The following is a 20,806-nucleotide window of genomic DNA, read 5'->3' as shown; positions in this document are numbered from 1 at the left end:
CATTCTCCCCAAAACAATTAGATTTATGTTATTACGAACTATTCACGGTAGTTCACCAGTTTATAAATCGAATTTATCATAAATAGCAAAAAATTAGTCCTTAATTTCAAATATGTCAATTTTTATAAAAACTTTCAAATATATCCAAAATATCATTTAAATAAACACGAATACCCCTGAAAGTTAAAAACCAAAAAACTAAAAAACCAAAGCCCTATTAGATGAGAAATTAGAGAATATGATGGCACAACCCTAGACGTAAGAAATGGTGGAGACTTGTGCATAAGAGAGTGAAAGCATCGCTTGCTAGTATGAAACGGTGGAGAATTGTGCGACCCTAAATGACAGTGAATGTAGATGATGACAACTTAATATCTAGACATTGTGGGTCTATCTTCTTCTCATAAACTTGTTACAAGGACATAGAATTTAGTTTGAAGTTTAACACATATAGTGATGATGACAATTCGTTGTAAACAAGTCCATGTTTATGAATTTTATTAGTGCAAGCTGAGCATGATCAGACCAGTTTTTCAATGACGTATTTGCCAGCAGAATTAATCACCACCATAGTCCTCAATTTCATGGGTCAACAACACTTGATTATAGCACAAGAAGTCTTTTAGTTAACAACTAGTTATTCATCTAAATTGAGGGGTATTTGTATCTATTTAAGTGAGATTTCAGATATATTTGAGAGTTTTTATAAAAATTGACATATTGTTGTAGTCCTATTAGATTAGGAATGTGATTGTGTACATCCTAGTATATTTTGGAATATCTCTTATATTCCTATTATGAGTAGATTACCCATTAAATGTTGTAATCCTAAAGGGAAAGGTTTTTACCTATCCTACTACTATAAATAAAGGCACAATGGGGTGGAATAACACACACCCACAATTACACATCTCTCTCATTCTCTCTACCTATTGCCGCACCCCCTCTCTCTAAGGCCTCCATAATTGTTCAGTAAATTATGCCTACAACACGTTATCAGCACGCTCTTGACGCTGCGCTAAAGAGAGTTTGATTTTCAATCAGGGGAGTAATACGTTTTAATCATTCCTTTTATGATTAATTAATTGTTTTGAATTGATCTACATGCTATTGATTCAATTTAATTTTTCTTTGTTGAACGTGATACAATGCATTATTGGAGTTGCAATTCCGACTTTCCGAGAAGGAACTTCTCCAAATTCAAAGGCTTTTGTAGTTTTTTATCAATCAGGTATGCTTAAAATAAAGTAAGATATTTGAAACAACCTTGAAGCATGAAAACATTCCCCATGATGCATAAACACCCTATGTTTATATTTTCCTTCCGATCTATATATTGTATATGTTCATATATTTGTCAATATATATATATATATATATATATATATTTGTTTCATGCATCACACAATTAAAATTTTATGTGGAATATGTGAGTCAAAGTATCAAATTAAATTAGAAGCAAATATGGGTTTCCTAAACCGTAAGGGATTTTCGAAAAAAAAAGGGAATTGGGCATGGTGCGGCACAGAAACCAGGCTTCGGCCTGGGGTTAATTTGATGGACCTGAAGCCTTTAGCCTGTTTGTACCTTAACCTGTGGCCTGCTACTTTCTCTCGAACCGAACCAAGCCTCGACTTGGGTTCTATGCAACCCAGGCCTGCAACCTTCATACAATCCAGCCTAGTTGGCTGGGTTTTCTGCCACAGCCCGTGTACTTCACGCAGCCCACATGGTTGGGCTTGGTCCCCGTGACCTGCAATTACTCCCAAGGACCTTTTTGGGCCATGCCTTTTCTACTTAAGGCACCTAACCAAGCCCAAATATTTTTAGGGCTATATTTTCAATCCAATAATATTATTTTAATATTATTTAGCTTCTACAATCGACCATGTATGGCCCGATTTATTGAATTAATTAAAAGTGACCTGCAGTCCATTAATCTGATAATGAATCCAAAATTATTGACCTGAATATCACTTTTGGACATTATTGATTCAATAATTTATTTCTATTTTTTGAACCGTTGACTCACTTTTGTAGTCCCAAAGCGCTCACACTTGAATTCCTGAAGAAACTCAAATCTACTACACTTAGTTGTATATTACATTCTGTGTTCTTATAGAAACCTCTCTTTTATGAACTAAACGTTCATAAACTAAATTGAACCTGTAGTTTCAAATTTAGTGCCTTTGAAGCCCGAAGTTTTCATACAACAATACACCCATGAAAACCCGATGTTTTTTCATGAAAACCATGTCTTAGAACTCGAATGTTCTAACTATGATGCTTATGGATGATTCATTATCATAGCACCAATCACAATCTTGTTCCTTCCAATTTAGTGGATTGTCGAACCGTCGCAAATTTGATTTTCCCTGATTTGGATGTTTCTAATAAAAACCACCTCATGTGGGATACAAGACATGAATCTCCAATTGACTATCAAGAAGCTGAGAAAAATTGAAGCCAACAATGGCATGAAAGAGCTGAATAAGCTTCAACCATGATCTTCATTTGAAAACTTATGCTCAAAGCATTACAAATGGAAATACCTCCCGATCGAGGATTCCATGGCTTTTTGGCTCGCTCCTACGGACTGTCTAATCATGAAAGACATTGCATGAAGCACATCATGATTACATCCATGAATGAGTACAATTCTGAAGTTTATAAATCCGATCGAATATTGACTAGAGAATACTTTTCTCGTCCTTCCTTGTTTCTAACTCGCCCCTGAAGCAGCAGTGTAGATAGCGAAAGTTTACCAGATTCTTGGATCTGATTACTACCACAAATGTGAGAGCAAGGTATGGACCTAGTTCGGCTGGAGTCTACCGAATAGCTCGACCCAGTTTGGTCAAAGCCTATCGAATGGTGATGCACTACTTCGGCAGGGATACACCGAATGGCATATTCTCTCACAATCCAATTTCGAGTTTGTTTTTACAACATATGGTAGAATCAAGGCCAACCAAGGTGTGGCATCATGCCCAAAGCATGATCCTTGGTACTTAAGACCTAAAACTCCAAGAATAAGGGAAAATATTTCCTAACCTCAACCCTGCAAAATCAATTTTCGTCTAGATAGAATAGATCATTGGTTATGCACTTGTTCGTGCCCCTACCAATGTTGTTGAGAAGTACCATTCTAGTAGTCAATATGTGAGACTAATTTTGCTCCACCAAACACCGTTGGAAAAGCAGAATTTTGACATGGATAGCCTTGTCCCTTAGTGAACCATTTACTTTGTGAACATTTTTCCATGTTCTTGGATTCAAGTTTGGTGTATGTTTTACTTATGGATAATCTTATTGATATTGTCCTCGAATATGAGTTAACCGAATCATGTTTCTTAATACATGTGACCGATTCAATTAAACACATGATTAGGTAGGAATGTGGGAAAGTTAGTTGTATGGATGAATGCGTACTACGCGCACTAACTTTACACCTAAATCACATCTCTAACAACGACTTCAAGTCTATCCAACCTGGTTAAGAGCATTAGCACGCTCCTCGTTGTATGAATGGTACTGAATCACCATTTAAGGGATCTTAAATTCTCTCTGACGTTGAGTTTTTAAGGATATTCGAGATGACAATGATCATAAATGAAACCACTGAACAAAATAGAGTGAAATATCTTTGCACCACCTCCAAAAATAAGCCTGAAGCTTTGATTTGGGGCCAATGGGTTGTTTCTCAACTGGGAACACGCCACATGTGGCCGACCTGGAGCTAGGTGATTGAGTAGTTTACTTGTTTTGGCACGACCATTTGGGACACTTAGGTCGAACAATGATGCTACAACGCATCTCCTTACCTGAAGTAAGGATTTTGTGCCTACAATCACACTTTGCCAAAGCCCGCTCATTTAGGAAATTGATTTTTATATCATTCCTTGCAAAGATACGACACGACTCCTTTTTCACAGTGGATTCAAGGGAATATATATAGACTAATCCAACCAAAATGTGGACCATATAAATACTTATGGTTTTGGTTGATGCATCGACAACCTGGTCACATGTTTATCCACATACATTGCTGCTAAACCTCATGACAGATTAAGGGTTCACCACCCTACTTATCCCTTGAGGTCCGGGAGACTGAATAATGCCGGAGAGTTTTATATCGACAGTTTTTGATACATTATTGCATGTATTTTGGGTTTATAATTAAACATCGAATTTCCATGTTCACCCCAAATAACCTCACCTAGCGATCATAAAGCACAATTTAAATGATCACCCGAATTTTGGTAAACGTACCAAGTTTTCAGTTTCTTCCTAGGGTTATGCAATCCTTGTACGCAGTTATGTTGGTCTGCCTTGAGACCCATTGTCATCCAACCTATATGACGTTACAGTTGGTTACTGGGTACGAACCTGACGATTTTCGTATTTACACATTTGGTTGAGCATTCCATGTGCCAAGTTGCGCCGCCACAACGTACCAATATGGGTCATCAATGAAGGATGTGTATCTTTTGTCGATCATGATTCTCCTTCATACTAGCTCTCTTTGAGCCCTTGCATGCGATCTCTTTACTGCTCATTTGTGGCTTGTCACTTTAATGAGACAGTCTTCCCGCTGTTAGGGGGAGATAAGAACGTCATCGTTCCTATAAAACGATGTGAATTTGCATAGACGTTACCCACTCTGTCTCATCTCGATCCCCATACGGCACATGTATGATAAGTAAGTGCGAAGATTTCTAGATTTTAGAATGTTGCTCTAGACGCATTCCTCTGATCTAGCTAAAGTGACGAGATCATATACCAGCTGCAAACATGCCTGCAAGGATAGACAGACTTAACAGACGTCGAGTCAACATCCCTAGAGGGTGTGCCGCCCCTGTTAGAAGGTTTGGACGCCCCTGTTGGATGGTTCGGTACACCGACGAATAGCCAATCAATCTGCCTTGGCCTGGATCACGACAGATCACTCGGTTCGTAGGATTCACTTCCCTAGAAGAGGAAAGCACGGCACAAAATGAATGTTCTTGGTCAAGTAAACTAGTTTGGATGAGCTAAATGGAAGTGAAATGAGATTATCATCGATGATGTTTTCACATATATGGTAGCTACCGACATAAATGAAAAGCGACGATATCGAACTGTGTTTCGTTGATTAAGTGACAACGTAAAACTGATTGGACAACCGAAATTACAATCCAAGTCAAATTCCTTACTAAAGTGTGTATTGGACTTGTCATTCTTACACTACCCAAGGTAACCCTGTTGTGTTCCAAATGGGAAAGGAAACGTTATGAGATGAATGAAATAGTGCGATATGAAGCACGCTTTACAGCGCAAGGTTTCTCTCAAACGTCCTGTGATTGATAGCAGCATGATGAAATATGGTTAGTGTTTTCTCCATGGGGATATTAATATAGAGATTTACATGTAAGTTCTTGAAGTACATGGACTGGTTCAAATAGTTCCAAAACCACGGAACACCCTCTTAACTTGTTTTGAGGCGTTCACTTATGGATTGAAAAATTCGACAGATGTGGTATACCCGTCTAAGTGATTATTTGATCAGTCAGGGATATGAATTATGCCCTTGTGTATTAAACTATAAAGTCTTATTCCAAATTGCTAGAGTTATAGTTTATGTTGTTAACCCGAATCTCACTAAGACTCTAGAAGAGCTTGAGAAAACTGCCTTGCACCTGAAGATGGAATTTGAGATGAAGGATCTTGGGGAAACTCGTTTATGCCTTAACCTGAAGTTGAAGCATTATTCTGACGGTATTTTGGTCTACCAGTCGAACTAGACCCCGAATGTGTTATCTTTGAGTATACCTATGATTGTGCATACGTTATATGCAAATGAGACCCTTGAAGAGGTTATGGAATCCGAAATTCCATATCTAAGGTCAACTTTGCGCTTTGTTGTACTTAGCTCATTGTATTTAGACATGACATCTTCTTCGCTGTTGATCTTGGTAAAGATGCAGCACCGCGCCTACACGCATCCACTGAATTGGTATTAAAGACTACCCTGAAGGTACTACATGGGCAAATCCCAACGCATCTCAGCAGATCCAACCCTTTGATCCTTGGGATGATGCTTGCCTTGTTATGCTGACACAGGTTACTTGTCAAACCCGCACAAGGAAAAATCCCCAAATAGTTATGTCTTTACCGTTAGGGATATCGCAATATCTTAGAGGTCCACGATATGACCTTAGTTGTGAAATCTTCGAATCGTTCCAAGACTCACCTCACTTCACTACGCCACAAGTGAGACATGGTTAGAAGTTCTTGTTGAGCATTACGAAGTACTTACTATTTTTCATCCATCGTTGAAGTCCCAACGACGATCCATGAAGATTATGTCGCATGTATCCATCCGACCAAGACATGATACATCAATGAAGTCAACACCAAGACATATTACGTCTGCATCTACATCAGCAAAGCATCAGGAGATTGAATTTATGCAAGCCGATCCAAACAACCTTCCAAAAGCTTGTCCGAGGAATTGGTATGCCTAACTATTCATATGCAATGCTTGTAGTTCTCATTTGGAAGCTATGTCAAACTCAGGGGGAGTATCTAGAAGTATACTCATTTGATCTTAATGTACTCTTTTTCCCTACAATTAGGAGCATTTTTCCCACTGGGTTTTAACGAGGCACCCATCCTGGGGTGATCATACTCTTGTGAGCTCTTCTACTTGCGTCCAAAAGACGTATAGTTTTGACTTAATGAAACTTCTCACTTTTCTCCTTAGACTATGGGTTTTTCTCCCACCTTGGGTTTTACCATAGCAAGGTTTTGTGAGTTTTACTTTTTATGCATTCTTTCGTTGATCTGAGACTCGCATTCGTTCATTGTGCCGACAACTTCATCAACTATACTTGCTTCATCACTGAAGACCTGATGCGCCATTTACTTAAGTATTTACACACTCAAGGGGGGTGTTGCAATCCTATTAGATTAGGAATGTCATTGTGTAAATCCTAGTATATCTTGGAATATCTCTTATATTCCTATTAGGAGTAGATTACCTATTAAATGTTGTAATCCTAAAGGGAAAGGTTTTTACCTATCCTACTACTATATATAAAGGCACAATGGGGTGGAATAACACACACCCACAATTACACATCTCTCTCATTCTCTCTACCTATTGATGCACCTCTCTTTCTAAGGCCTCTATAATTGTTCAGTAAATTATGCCTACAACACATATTTGAATTTAAGGGTTAATTTTTTGCTATATTTGATCAATTCTTTTATAAATCTCTATCCACCAGTTTACAGATCACCAAGTTTGGTCATCAACTCACAAGATATGTAATTAAACTTATGTTTAGAGGGCATTGAGACTATTCAAGTGACATTTTTGCTATATATGAGATTCTTTATAAAAATTGACATTTTTGAAATGATGGGTTAAATTTTGGCTATTAAGTATAAAAACTCATTAAAGTTTTGATTTCATTAGTATGCTCTTTTAGTTCTTCCAGTTATAAATAATCCTAAATGAAAAACATTAAAAAAAAATTAGTGACACATAAGGAAAAAATGTAAATACATCAGTGTATAGAAATGATTATACCGAAATATGTTAAATTGACTTATTTGTACCAAAATATCTGCACCTAAATGTTTGTACCAGAATATATTATAATGAATTACTGCACTTAAATATTGTTCCAAAATGTTTGTACCGAACTATATTATAATGAATTTGTGTACCTACATGTTTGTATCGAAATATATATAATGAGTTAGTCTACCTAAATATTTGTACCAAAATATATTATAATAAATTAGTGTAGACTTAGAAAAAGAAACAAGTATGAAATTACCAAAAATAAAAATAAAAATGCTGACATTTAAATAGAACTAAGGGACTAAACTTGAATCTTGTTCAAGGCATTAAAAAAGGCATTAATATAAATTTAAGAATTAAAATCTAATTTTCCATTTTTTTTGGTATCTTATTAAGGGAAAAACATTTGATGTTGTGCTCTCTGTTCAGGATTAATATAATTTACTTCTTTTTTTTTTTTTTGTATCTTGTTAAAGGAAAAACATTTGATCTTGTGCTCTCTATTCCTCTTTAAATATAATTTACTTCGTCTTTTATATCTTGTTGTGGGAAAACGTTTGATTTTGTGCTACCTATTCATGATTTATATATATTATCTTGTTAAGGGAAAAACAATTGATTTTGTCTTCTCTATTCATGATTAAATATAGTTTTTTTATACAAAATATAAGTGACTTATTGTAACCCTCTCGTGTTTGTATAAAAAATAAGGGGTGGCTCCAATGCTATATTTAGTTGTTAAATATAATTTCCATAACTATTTAGATTTTTTATTTCAATCTCAGTCAATTATTTCAATCTCGTGTTTGAAGAAAGTTACAAAAATTAGAGAGAAAAAATACATATTATTTGCAAAGCCCGTTCTAGAAAAATCGAATTCAGCGTCCGTCCATTAGATAAAAGGAAAAACTTGTCTATAGAACTCTTCGATTGGCTTTCTAAAGAAATCTTGGGAGGCCACTAAATCATAGTACTAATGACGATATTGTGCTACGTGTATATATATATATATACACACTCCATAATGATCTTATAAATATTATGAATTTTTATCATCCATGTTCTCTTGTTTTTAAATATCAATTATGTAGCACTAAGTGGTAAGAAAAATGAATGAATGAATGAGATAAAATAAAAGATCTAATAGTTGTGAAAATAAAATCTAACGACTAACACAAAGATATATGGTCAATTTTCCTCCCATTGAAGCAATATGGAAAACACAAAGATAATAAAGTGAAACGTAGACACAGCCGGTCTCTATGTAGCCTAGTGGCTTTGTGTTCACATAAAGTCCACCGGGTCAACAGTTCGACTGGCACTAGAAAAAGAAAATAAGAAAATAATTGCAACAAAATGAGGTATTCTAAAATACCTCTGTTTTTGTCTTTCTTTTGCACCTTTCAGACCCAAAAGTGCTTACAAAAACAAGAGAAAACGTAATTATTCTTCAGGCATTAAGTTGGACGTGCAATTGTTGCTGGGACTCAGTAGTTGGTGCCACATTCAAACCCCGAACGAAGGGGGAGTCGACCAAGGGGTGAGTAATTTTCACTTCGTAATCGCCGTGGAAAAGCGAGGCCTCGAAGAAACCATTTGCGTTCGTCGTGCCAGAAGCTAAGCCCGAAGTCAAACCGAACTCACTTGTGAGCTTGTCGACAACATCGCCGGTGGGCAAGTTCTTGAAATTGTTATCCGTCAAACACATTCTGTAGCATCCTGAAGGTTTCCATGCAGCCCAAATGACAATGCCTTGAATCTTAGGGTGAGAATGCACCTCCCTTAGAATCTGCTCTAAGTATGATGCCTGCACGTATAACCAAAAAACAGAAAAGTTAACTACTCCGCAGAGTTGTGATTTTTATGTTTATAAAGTCAATACCTATGTTCCTTCACATGTGACATAAATAAATTTCTCGCTCTGCTATCGAACGCAAAATCATTATTGGCAATAGGTGGAGAGGCGCAGTATTTTACCTGATTGGGACCACTAACGACGTCCAATTCTGTAATCCAAATTGGCACATTTGCACCAGCAAGAGTATCAATGTAAGATCTTATGTATGGAATGTTAGGAGTCTGGAAATGTGACTCGAGACCAATCGCCATCTTTGCATTACTGTTACCGGGAAACCCTTGTATGTCTCTCAGCTTCTGAAGGTACTTAGCCGGAATCGAATCTTTATCTCCACTCTCCTCAATGGTATTGTAATCATTCAAGAACAGTGTGGCTGTATCATCAGCTTTACTAGCCCAATTGTAAAATTCAGCAGACGCAGTTGCACCCATCTTACTCTCAAAGAAATTAAAATGCAAATTTTCGTTGCTAACATCCCAAGCAATGACTTGTCCCTTGTATCTCCCCATAATAGAATTGAGCCTCTTGTTAGCGGCATCGGAGAATTGTTGGCCAGAGAGCGAGTTAAGCCAACCGGCCTGGTAATCAGGATCCTCCCAGAACACATTGTGGCCTCGGACTGCAATCTGGTGTTGCTTTGCAAACTGAACCAAGGCATCAGCAGCGGAGTAGTCCTCTTGGCCTGGAGAAGGCTCCATGGTGTACCATTTCATTTCGTCTTCAAACGTTGTGACTTTGAAAGGCTTTGAAGTGAACCAGTTTTGGTAGGCTGTGTTGGTGAGGATGTTCTTGTTGACTGCAACACCGAAGGGGAAGCCTGGAGCCTTTTGTTGGATGATGATTGTTGCATTTTCTAGTGGATTTCCTTGCTCGGTGACCGCTTGAATTCTAACATTCGTCTTACGAACCTGTAAAAAGTGTATAGTTAGTTCATTTGCGTTTAGTTAGCCTTGTTTCACTAGTAATTATATGGCCTGATCAAACTCACCTTCTCAATGCTTTGTTGTTGATGAGAATTCCACTGCTTCTGAGTGAATGGTTGTAAGGAGATGCTATCAACAAAGATCTCAACAGATGTGTTCTCGCTCTGATTTAAGAGGTTTGATGGTTGTTAGTTATAAAAGATTAACAGAAAAAAAATATCAGTAAATATCATACATATAGCAGAAACAAATACCTCGAAGTAGAGCTCGGCGGGACCTGAGGCATTGACGGTTAAGCCACCCTTGAGCATGGACTAGCAGCCGGATTCAGCTACAATTGCACCAACATGTACAAATCCGCTACTTGTCTTGAAAATTGCTGATACCGGAGCACTACTGCTACTCACTTGTATCCCAGCTGCACCAACACAAACCGGAAACATTGTTACAATTATCGATTAAGTAATTAGTTGATAATTATACCATGAATCAGTAAAAAAGAGTAATTGGTTAAGTACCAGAGAACTCCGCCTATGTCTTACATGGCCGGTCCCAAGCCCGGATAAAGGAGGAGGGGGAGGGCGTCAGGTAGTCGACAGCCGGCACTCCATGACCACGTCGAATCCTTATGAAAATGAATCCAGAACAAAATCGCGCTAAAGCTAGGGCGTCACCCGTAAGTGGCGCGCTGTGTGGCCTGAGCACAGTGATAAGTGAGCAAGGGTCGCTGTATCTCCATCGGCACCCGGATGCAGTGTTAAATGAGCAAGGGGGCCATAGAAACTTCTTTTCGAACGACTCCACTCAAAGTTGTTTGGGAGCATATGCTCCTATCAACTTTACCCGGGACACACAAAAGAAGTACTTTGATCCTATTAGACGGGGGAGGGTGAAGAAGCTAGGACAGAAGGGTAGAGTTCAAGAGAGCAAAATGCGTTTAGGAACGTGGAATATAGGAACCTTAACGGGAAAATCTATGGAAGTAGTGGAAGTTATGGTGAGGAGAAGGATAAATATTATGTGCCTACAAGAAACTAAGTGGGTTGGTAGTAAGGCAAAGGATCTAGAAAACTCAGGGTTTAAACTTTGGTATTCGGGCACAAATAGAACGAGAAACGGTGTTGGCATCATCGTGGACAAGACCTTGGTACAAGATGTTGTAGATGTCAAAAGGGTAGGAGATAGAATCATGGCAATCAAGATTGTAATAGGACAAGAACTTATCAATGTGATTAGTGCGTACGCACCTCAAGTAGGGTTGGATACGAGTTCGAAGGAGAAATTTTGGGAAGATCTTGGAGACTTGGTGCAAGGAATTGCCCAGACGGAGAAGTTATTTATAGGAGGAGATTTAAATGGACACGTGGGCAGGGAGACAGGCAACTATGGAGGTTTTCATGGTGGCCATGGTTTTGGGGAGAGAAACGAGGATGGGGAAGCTATCTTGGATTTTGCAATGGCATATGATCTCTTCTTAGCCAACACCTTCTTTAAGAAGAGAGAAGAACATGTGATCACCTACAAGAGTGGGTCGTCAAAAACACAAATAGATTTTCTTCTAATGAGGAAAGGGGATCGTATAACTTGTAAGGATTGCAAAGTTATACCAGGAGAGAGCGTGGCTAATCAACATCGCTTGTTGGTGATGGATGTACATATCAAAAGAGTAAGACAAAAGAACAAGACTTGGAAGTGCCCAAGGACTAGATGGTGGAATCTAAAAGAAGAAAAACAAGCCATTTTCAAAGAGAAGGTAATCACCCAATGTGTGTGGGATAGAGAGGGGGAAGCTAGCCAAATGTGGGATTCCATGGCTAGTTGTATCCGAAAAGTAGCAAAAGAGGTATTAGGAGAGTCCAAGGGCTTTGCCCCACACCAAAAGGAATCTTGGTGGTGGAATGAGGAGGTACAAACAAAGGTGAAGGCTAAGAAGGAATGTTGTAAAGCCTTATACAAGGAGAGGACTGATGAAAATGGTGAAAGGTATAGAAAAGCGAAGCAAGAGGCGAAGAAAGCTGTCACAGAAGCTAAGTTAGCGGCTTACGACGATATGTATAAACGACTAGATACCAAAGAAGGAGAGTTGGATATCTATAAACTATCTAGAGCAAGGGAAAAGAAGACAAGGGACCTAAACCAAGTGAGGTGCATCAAGGATGAGGATGGAAAGGTTCTTGCTACAGAGAACGCGGTTAAAGACAGATGGAGAGGTTATTTTCATAATCTTTTCAATGAAGGACATGAAGTGAGTGCTTCTTTAGGGGAGTTGAGTAACTCAGAAGAGTGTAGAAACTACTCTTTTTATCGTCGAATCCGGAAGGAAGAAGTGGTTGTAGCTTTGAAGAAGATGAAGCATAAAAAAGCAATAGGCCCAGACGATATACCAATCGAAGTGTGGAAACTTTTGGGAGAGACAGGTATAACATGGCTCACTGACCTTTTCAATAGGATTTTGAAAACGAAGAAGATGCCAAATGAGTGGCGAATGAGCACTTTGGTGCCTATCTACAAGAATAAGGGCGACGTACAAAATTGCATGAACTATAGGGGTATTAAGCTAATGAGTCATACAATGAAGCTTTGGGAGAGAGTCATTGAGCATAGATTGAGGCAAGAGACACGGGTTTCGGACAACCAATTCGGGTTCATGCCAGGGCGCTCAACCATGGAGGCAATCTATCTCTTACGAAGATTGATGGAAAGATATAGAGATGGGAAAAAGGATTTACACATGGTCTTTATAGATTTGGAAAAAGCGTATGATAGGGTCCCAAGAGACATTCTTTGGAGGATTTTAGAGAAGAAAGGAGTACGAGTAGCATATATCCAAGCTATAAAGGATATGTATGAAGGAGCAAAGACTGCCGTAAGAACTCATGAAGGACAAACCGAAAGCTTTCCCATAACTGTAGGATTACATCAAGGCTCATCCTTAAGTCCTTACCTTTTTGCGTTGGTAATGGATGAGTTAACACGACATATTCAAGATGATATTCCTTGGTGTATGCTTTTCGCAGACGATATAGTGTTGATAGATGAAACTCAGGAAGGGGTAAATGCAAAGCTTAACCTTTGGAGAGAAGTGTTGGAATCTAAAGGTCTTCGCCTAAGCCGATCAAAGACAGAATATATGGAGTGCAAGTTCAGTGCAAATGGAGGCCAAAACGAGTTAGGGGTGAGGATCGGAGATCAAGAAATACCAAAGAGCGACCGTTTTCGTTACCTAGGATCTATCTTGCAAAAGAACGGAGAATTAGATGGAGATCTCAACCATAGAATACAAGCTGGATGGATGAAGTGGAAGAGTGCATCCGGCGTGTTGTGTGACCGCCGTATGCCACTGAAGCTCAAGGGAAAATTTTATAGGACGGCAATAAGGCCGGCGATGCTGTATGGCACAGAATGTTGGGCGGTGAAACATCAACACGTACACAAAATGGGTGTAGCGGAGATGAGGATGCTTCGTTGGATGTGTGGGCACACGAGAAAGGATAAGATTAGGAATGAGGATATCCGGGGTAAAGTAGGAGTAGCCGAAATTGAAGGAAAGATGAGAGAAAATCGGTTACGGTGGTTTGGACATGTGCAAAGAAGGCCTACTGACGTTCCGATTAGAAGATGTGACTATGGGACAGAGGTTCAGGGCCGAAGGGGTAGAGGAAGACCTAGGAAAACTTTGGAAGAGACTCTAAGAAAAGACTTAGAGTACTTGGATCTAACGAAGGACATGACACAGGATCGAGCACAATGGCGTTCTAAGATTCATATAGCCGATCCCACTCAGTGACTTGGATTTTCCAAGTCTCCAACCGAGAAGTTTTCCTCACTCGGGAAATTAAGGGAACACTACCCCAACCTACATGCTCCACTCAGAAAGCTTCAACATACAAGCTTTAACAAAAGAAAATTCAAAGAACTTAGCGAAGAAGGCTTTGGTGTATTTAACACAATACGTTGAAATGAAGGAAAGCTTATTTATTGATATCCCCGATAAGCTACAAATATGTACATATACATGAGTCAAAATAAGCACACAAGAGGGAGCCTTCACAAAGGTTGCTTAGGAGAAGTCTCAGCAGTCGGTAGAGCCCTAGAAAGAGAAGGCACCGGAGGGGGATCATTTGGAGCCTCAGTACTGGACAGAACCCTAGAAGGAGGAGGCATCAGAGGTTGATCATTTAGAGCTTCATTACGCGGTACAGCCCCAGAAGACGAAGGCAATAAATGCCTTTGGAACAAACCCACAAATCTCTGATGATCAAGTAAAACCTGACCATCAGTTTCCTTCATCTGGTCAAGCTTCCTCTTCATGTTTGTAGCATAGTCATGTGCGAGCCGGTGCAACTGTTTATTCTCATGCTTGAGCCCTCTAATCTCCTGTTTGAGACTCATCACTTCAGCCGCCAATGATTCAACTTGGCGGGTTCGAGCAAATAGGCGTTGGGCCATATTAGACACAGAACCTGCACACTGAACACTGAGAGCCAGCGAATCCTTAACAGCTAACTCATCAGACCGTTTGGAAAGTAGTCTGTTATCTTTGGGAGTGAGAAGGTTCCTGGCCACCACCGCAGCGGTCATATCATTCTTCATCACGGAATCCCCAACGGTAAGAGGACCAGTAGGGGAGACGAAGGATGGGCGCCATATGTTGTCTGGAGAAGGCGGGGCTGCCTCTTCAACAAGGTTCAAGTCAAAACGACGGTCGGAGGGGCCAGACATTTTCAAAGGTGTTGAAGAGAGAAGAGGTCGGACAAATCAAGATCTTAGAAGTGCAAGAATGAAGCTTCTACTGGTGGAGATTCAAGTGTGCTTTGGAACTTAATGCCAGCCCCTATAAAAATCTGCACTCGACGAAGCTTCAGAAATCGAAGAGGCGCCTGCTCAGAAATCGAAGAGGCGTTTGCTTTCTCAAAAGCTGGGCTGCTTAGAGATCACGAGGGTTGATCTCAGAAATCGAAGAGGCGTTTGCTTTCTCAAAAGTTGGGCTGCTCAAATACCACGAAGGCCGATCTCAAAAATCGAAGAGGCGCTCGCTTTCTCAAAAGCTGGGCTCCCCAGAGACCACGAGGGCCGATCTTAGAAATCGAAGAGGCACCTACTTTTCCAGCCTTTTCCAGCCTTGTCAGCACCTGTCACACGCACACTCAGTTTTGCGGAAATTATGGGCATTCTGTCAAAGACTTCTGGGGAAGTAGAAAACACATGAATCTTACTGTTCAATCACCCACTTCCCATACGCAACAATAGCTCATGGGTACCACAAATAACTTTGCCAAAGTTCTCTGCCAAAGTTGAGCACGTGAAGCTTGCAGCTCCCACTACATCGCTCTGACCAAGAAGGGTAAAAGAATAGCAAAGAAACAGCACTAACAAAGTTTAGACCCATAAATTTTGACGGTCTAGCTACCATATTATTACCCACAAGGGTAAAGGAACAGTACCACTGCTGGATAATTGGAAAGTCCCTGTGTGTCAACCTCTGTGCTTCGTGGCAAGGTAGACTAGCAAACATGCCCAACCTTTACTCACATTCGAGAAAACACTCCCAATAAGATTGCTTGCTCCAAAATCGAAGAGGCACCGTCCTCCGAATCTCGAGAGCCAGACTCCCAACATGACTACTTTCTTAAAAATCGAAGAGAGGGTAAAGGAACAGTACCATTGCTGGATAATTGGAAAGTCCCTGTGTGTCAACCTCTGTGCTTCGTGGCAAGGTAGACTAGCAAACATGCCCAACCTTTACTCACATTCGAGAAAACACTCCCAACAAGATTGCTTGCTCCAAAATCGAAGAGGCACCGCCTTCCGAATCTCGAGAGCCAGACTCCCAACATGATTACTTTCTCAAAAATCGAAGAGACACTGCTCCCCGAATCTCGAGAGCCAGACCCCCAGCATGATTGCTTTCTCAAAAATCGATGAGGCATAGTTCTCCGAATCAATCGAAGAGGCGCTCGCTTTCTCAAAAGCTGGGCTGCTCAGAGACCACGAGGACCGATCTCAGAAATCGAAGAGGCACCTACTTTTCTAGCCTTGTCAGCACCTGTCACACGCACACTCAGCTTTGCAGAAATTATGGGCATTCTGTCGAAGACTTCTGGTGAAGTAGAAAGCACATGAATCTTACTGTTCAATCACCCACTTCCCACACGCAACAATAGCTCATGGGTACCACAAATAACTTTGCCAAAGTTCTCTGCCAAAGTTGAGCACGTGAAGCTTGCAGCTCCCACTACATCGCTCTGACCAAGAAAGGTAAAAGAATAGCAAAGAAACAGCACTAACAAAAGTTTAGACACATAAATTTTGAAGGTCTAGCTACCATATTATTACCCACAACTGTAAAGGAACAGTACCACTGATGGATAATTGGAAAGTCCCTGTGTGTCAACCTCTGTGCTTCGTGGCAAGGTAGACTAGCAAACATGCCCAACCTTTACTCACATTCGAGAAAACACTCCCAATAAGATTGCTTGCTCCAAAATCGAAGAGGCACCGTCCTCCGAATCTCGAGAGCCAGACTCCCAACATGACTACTTTCTCAAAATCGAAGAGAGGGTAAAGGAACAGTACCATTGCTGGATAATTGGAAAGTCCCTGTGTGTCAACCTTTGTGCTTCGTGGCAAGGTAGACTAGCAAACATGCCCAACCTTTACTCACATTCGAGACAACACTCCCAACAAGATTGCTTGCTCCAAAATCGAAGAGGCACCGTCCTCCGAATCTCGAGAGCCAGACTCCCAACATGATTACTTCCTCAAAAATCGAAGAGACACTGCTCTCCGAATCTCGAGAGTCATACCCCCATCATGATTGCTTTCTCAAAAATCGAAGAGGCATCGTTCTCCGAATCTCGAGAGCCAGATACCACAGACCACTTTTTCAAAGTGCTCTGACAGAGTTAAAACATGTGAAACAGGCAGCTCCCACTACCGTGCTATGACCAAGCAGGGTAAAGGAATAGCATTACTACTTGTTGTTAGGGAGACTCCTATATATGTCGACCTCCATCCCCAACGGACAGGCAGACCTGCAAAAATGCTCAACCCTTCATCATATCTGAGAGGGCACTCCCAACGAAGCCTTTCGAAATATTCAGCTTTCTTTCCCCCCGATAATACCTCTGCAAACAAGCTATACTAGAGCAAGAATATCTCATATCATCAGGGTTAAAAGCAAGAGTATCCCATATCATGCTTTTTCCCTGTCTTTTCTTTTGGCCTTGTTTTTACCTGCAAGACAAGGAGAAAGAGAGCAATCAGTCAGCACTTGGAATCAAGCTTCCAGCCAGGAACTGACTGCCTGGAACCCCTTACCTGATTACTTACCTGGCATTGCTCTCGAGTACTCATCTTCAACATCTTATGTTTCCAGGGAAGATTCCGCATCTGCTTGAGGAACAGATAGGGCAAGTGCGAAGGATACAAGGAAGCATGTGGAGACAAGCGTAACAGCACACGTGCCGATACATTCATTACTCTGTCAAAAGCAAAAGTATCCCATATCAGCAGGGTGGAACGTACTCTAGATTTGATGGACTTGTTTTGACCCTCAAATTCTTCAGTCGGCCTTATACTCTGGAGGAAACCAGAAAACCCTCCAGCTCAGTTCAAGAATAAGCCTGTGGAAAGTTACTTCTTCAAAAGCAAAAGTATCTCATATCATCTCTTCTCATTTTTCTTCTCTTTATCCTTCATGCTGCTGCAAGATGGGGAGAAGGTGAACAATCAGTCGGAGCTCTGATTGCTTACCTTGTCTGTCACCTCTTTCAGCAGACCCCCTAGCTCGGCGACTTGGGGGACTCCTACTACATGGTTTGTATCGCGCTTGACCAAGCCTGAAACTACAAGTAAGCTTCAAGTGAAATTGATACATTACCTTGTGCATCTCCACCAGTTAAAGATACCACCCCTGGATGGAGGAAGAGTACTTCCAGAGAAGATGCCACATCTACCTATGAGACAGATAAGGCAAGTCAAGACGACACCACACTCCGATACTTAGAAGTTTCGTGATTACGAGATCATTCTCCCACAATATTTCCTAATGTCATTTGTACTAAATCATTCACTTGTACTCACTAAATGAGAGCTTGAACCTATGTACTTGTGTAAACCCTTCACAATTAATGAGAACTCTTCTATTCCGTGGACGTAGCCAATCTGGGTGAACCACGTACATCTTGTGTTTGCTTTCCTATCTCTATCCATTTATATACTTATCCACACTAATGACCGGAGCAATCTAGCGAAGATCACAAAAAGCGATCGTTTTCGCTACCTAGGATCTATCTTGCAAGAGAACGGAGAATTAGATGGAGATCTCAACCATAGAATACGAGCTGGATGGAAAGAGTGCATCCGGCGTGTTGTGTGACCGTCGTAGGCCACTGAAGCTCAAGGGAAAATTTTATAGGACGGCAATAAGGCTAGCGATGTTGTATGGCACAGAATGTTGGGTGGTGAAGCATCAACACGTACACAAAATGGGTGTAGCGGAGATGAGGATGCTTCGTGGGATGTGTGGGCACACGAGAAAGGATAAGATTGGGAATGAGGATATCCGAGGTAAAGTAGGAGTAGCCGAAATTGTAGGAAATATGAGAGAAAATCGGCTCCGGTGATTTTGAACATGTGCAAAGAAGGCCGACTGACGCTCCGGTTCGAAGATGTGACTACGGGACAAAGGTTCAGGGCCGAAGGGGTAGAGGAAGACCTAGGACAACTTTGGAAGAGACTCTAAGAAAAGACTTAGAGTACTTGGATCTAACGGAGGACATGACACAAAACCGAGCGCAATGGCGTTCTAGGATTCATATAGCCGACCCCACTTAGTGGGAAAAGGCTTTGTTGTTGTTGTTGTTGTTGGTTAAGTACCAGAGAATGTGTAGAGCTTGCTTCTTTGCAAGTACGTCTTCTGCGAAATACTGTCATGTGGCTGGTTTCTACTATGAGCCACAATGAATTTGTTGCCTTCTTATTCTCGGTGTTGTATTTTTGCATTGCCAAAAGTAGACCATCCTTTCACGCCAAGATTTAGTTCAGGGTTTGCAATGATTCCTCCGCGATATTGTGGTTTGTGAGGCTTTACCAAACACTGTAAACAAGAGGAACAAATTTGTTACATTTAATTAATCTACGTAAACCTAACAAAACAGTTGTTGGGAAACTTGCCTCAATACTGGCCGTGTAATCATAGGATAAGCCATTTACGTCAAACCCTGTAAAGCACAAAGCAATTGTTTAATTGTTAATCGTATTATGTTGCGATGAATTAAAAGTAAAATACATAGGTAATATTGTCAATAAATAAATTTGATACTGTTTAACTACATAGCTAGGTAATTTGGATATTGTTTAAACACAAACAATAGCAGTACTGTTTTGGTCGCTCTGTTTTGCCTTCAGGCACAAGTTACGGCTCAACAGTATCAATGGCAGTATTGTTCCCTTGCTTAGGGTGACTTATAATTGTCTTGGCCTCGACTGTCTCTTAGGTGTAACCGATTGTATAAAATTGGTGATAGTGAAGCTATTCTCCCTGAGGCTCAGTCCATGAGCCCCACCAAACAAATTCAACATTAACACCAAAACTAAGAACCCTAATGAGAGACCGGGCCAGTAAGTGTTTAATCTTCATTCCGAAGCTTTATAATGATTCAAACTCATTATTTTTCATAAAACTATGATAGAAATACAAAGCAAACCTGCAAAAGCAAAAGCGTATAACAGCACAAGCAGAATGTTGTTGCCCCGAATGTTCATTGTAGGTCGATTGCTAGTTCAAAAACTGACGAGCAGATCAGAAAGGCCGGGAGAGAGATCAAGAAAGATCGAGAGAGAGAGAGAGAGAGAGAGAGAGAGAGAGAGAGAGAGAGAGAGAGAACGTTATAGAGTGAGAAGCAGTGGCCTGAGTTGAAGCAAACCATGCGTTGTGATTGTATTTATAGAGAGGATGAATGCTGCTAGGGACATGGCCACATCTTATATTACTTATCGTATTTTGTATAATAATAACAAAAATAATTATTACCATAAAAAATAACAAAATAATTGTTCCATATCGTTTTGGTAAGTATTAAGTTTTCTTTCCTCTTCTACGCTGTCTTAATTTGGGAAAGGATCATGATGTTTACTATTGATCTTAATGTCTCAAATCATGTCCCTTTAGAATTTTATTCATTTATTCTCTTTGAATTAAAGTATCACCATGCATGAACCACGAATTTATTTTTACTTCATATATTTGCTATGTTCCATATATTAAGCAAAATTCGATTTTTTTGGGTGAAAAAAAAAAAAAAACTAATGAAAATGGCTTAAAAAAATTTGAGTTTTAATGATAAAGATAAAATAAATGGTAAAGTGAATAGTACCATGTTTGATTTTTTAGTGTAAAAATATGATTTTTCGTTAAAATGAACAGTATCATGTGTTTTTCGTTAAAAC

General features: G+C 40.1%; 1 protein-coding gene across 1 annotated transcript; it reads right to left on the bottom strand.

Moving 5' to 3' along the window:
- Positions 1 to 8,834: 8,834 nt before the first annotated feature.
- Positions 8,835 to 19,335, bottom strand: LOC103432393 (endo-1,4-beta-xylanase 5-like). Its single transcript, XM_070806714.1, has 5 exons — positions 19,235 to 19,335; positions 10,609 to 10,772; positions 10,420 to 10,518; positions 9,551 to 10,339; positions 8,835 to 9,380 (listed from the first exon to the last, which is right to left on the bottom strand). Exons 2-5 carry the CDS (start codon positions 10,663 to 10,665, stop codon positions 9,024 to 9,026), a joined length of 1,302 nt encoding a protein of 433 aa, XP_070662815.1. The 5' UTR covers positions 10,666 to 10,772; positions 19,235 to 19,335; the 3' UTR covers positions 8,835 to 9,023.
- Positions 19,336 to 20,806: the final 1,471 nt, after the last annotated feature.

The sequence above is a fragment of the Malus domestica genome, chromosome 10, assembly GCF_042453785.1.
Source record: "Malus domestica chromosome 10, GDT2T_hap1".
NCBI lineage: Eukaryota > Viridiplantae > Streptophyta > Magnoliopsida > Rosales > Rosaceae > Malus > Malus domestica.
Note: the sequence above shows the minus strand (reverse complement) of the source record. Positions and strands in the feature narration are given on the sequence as shown.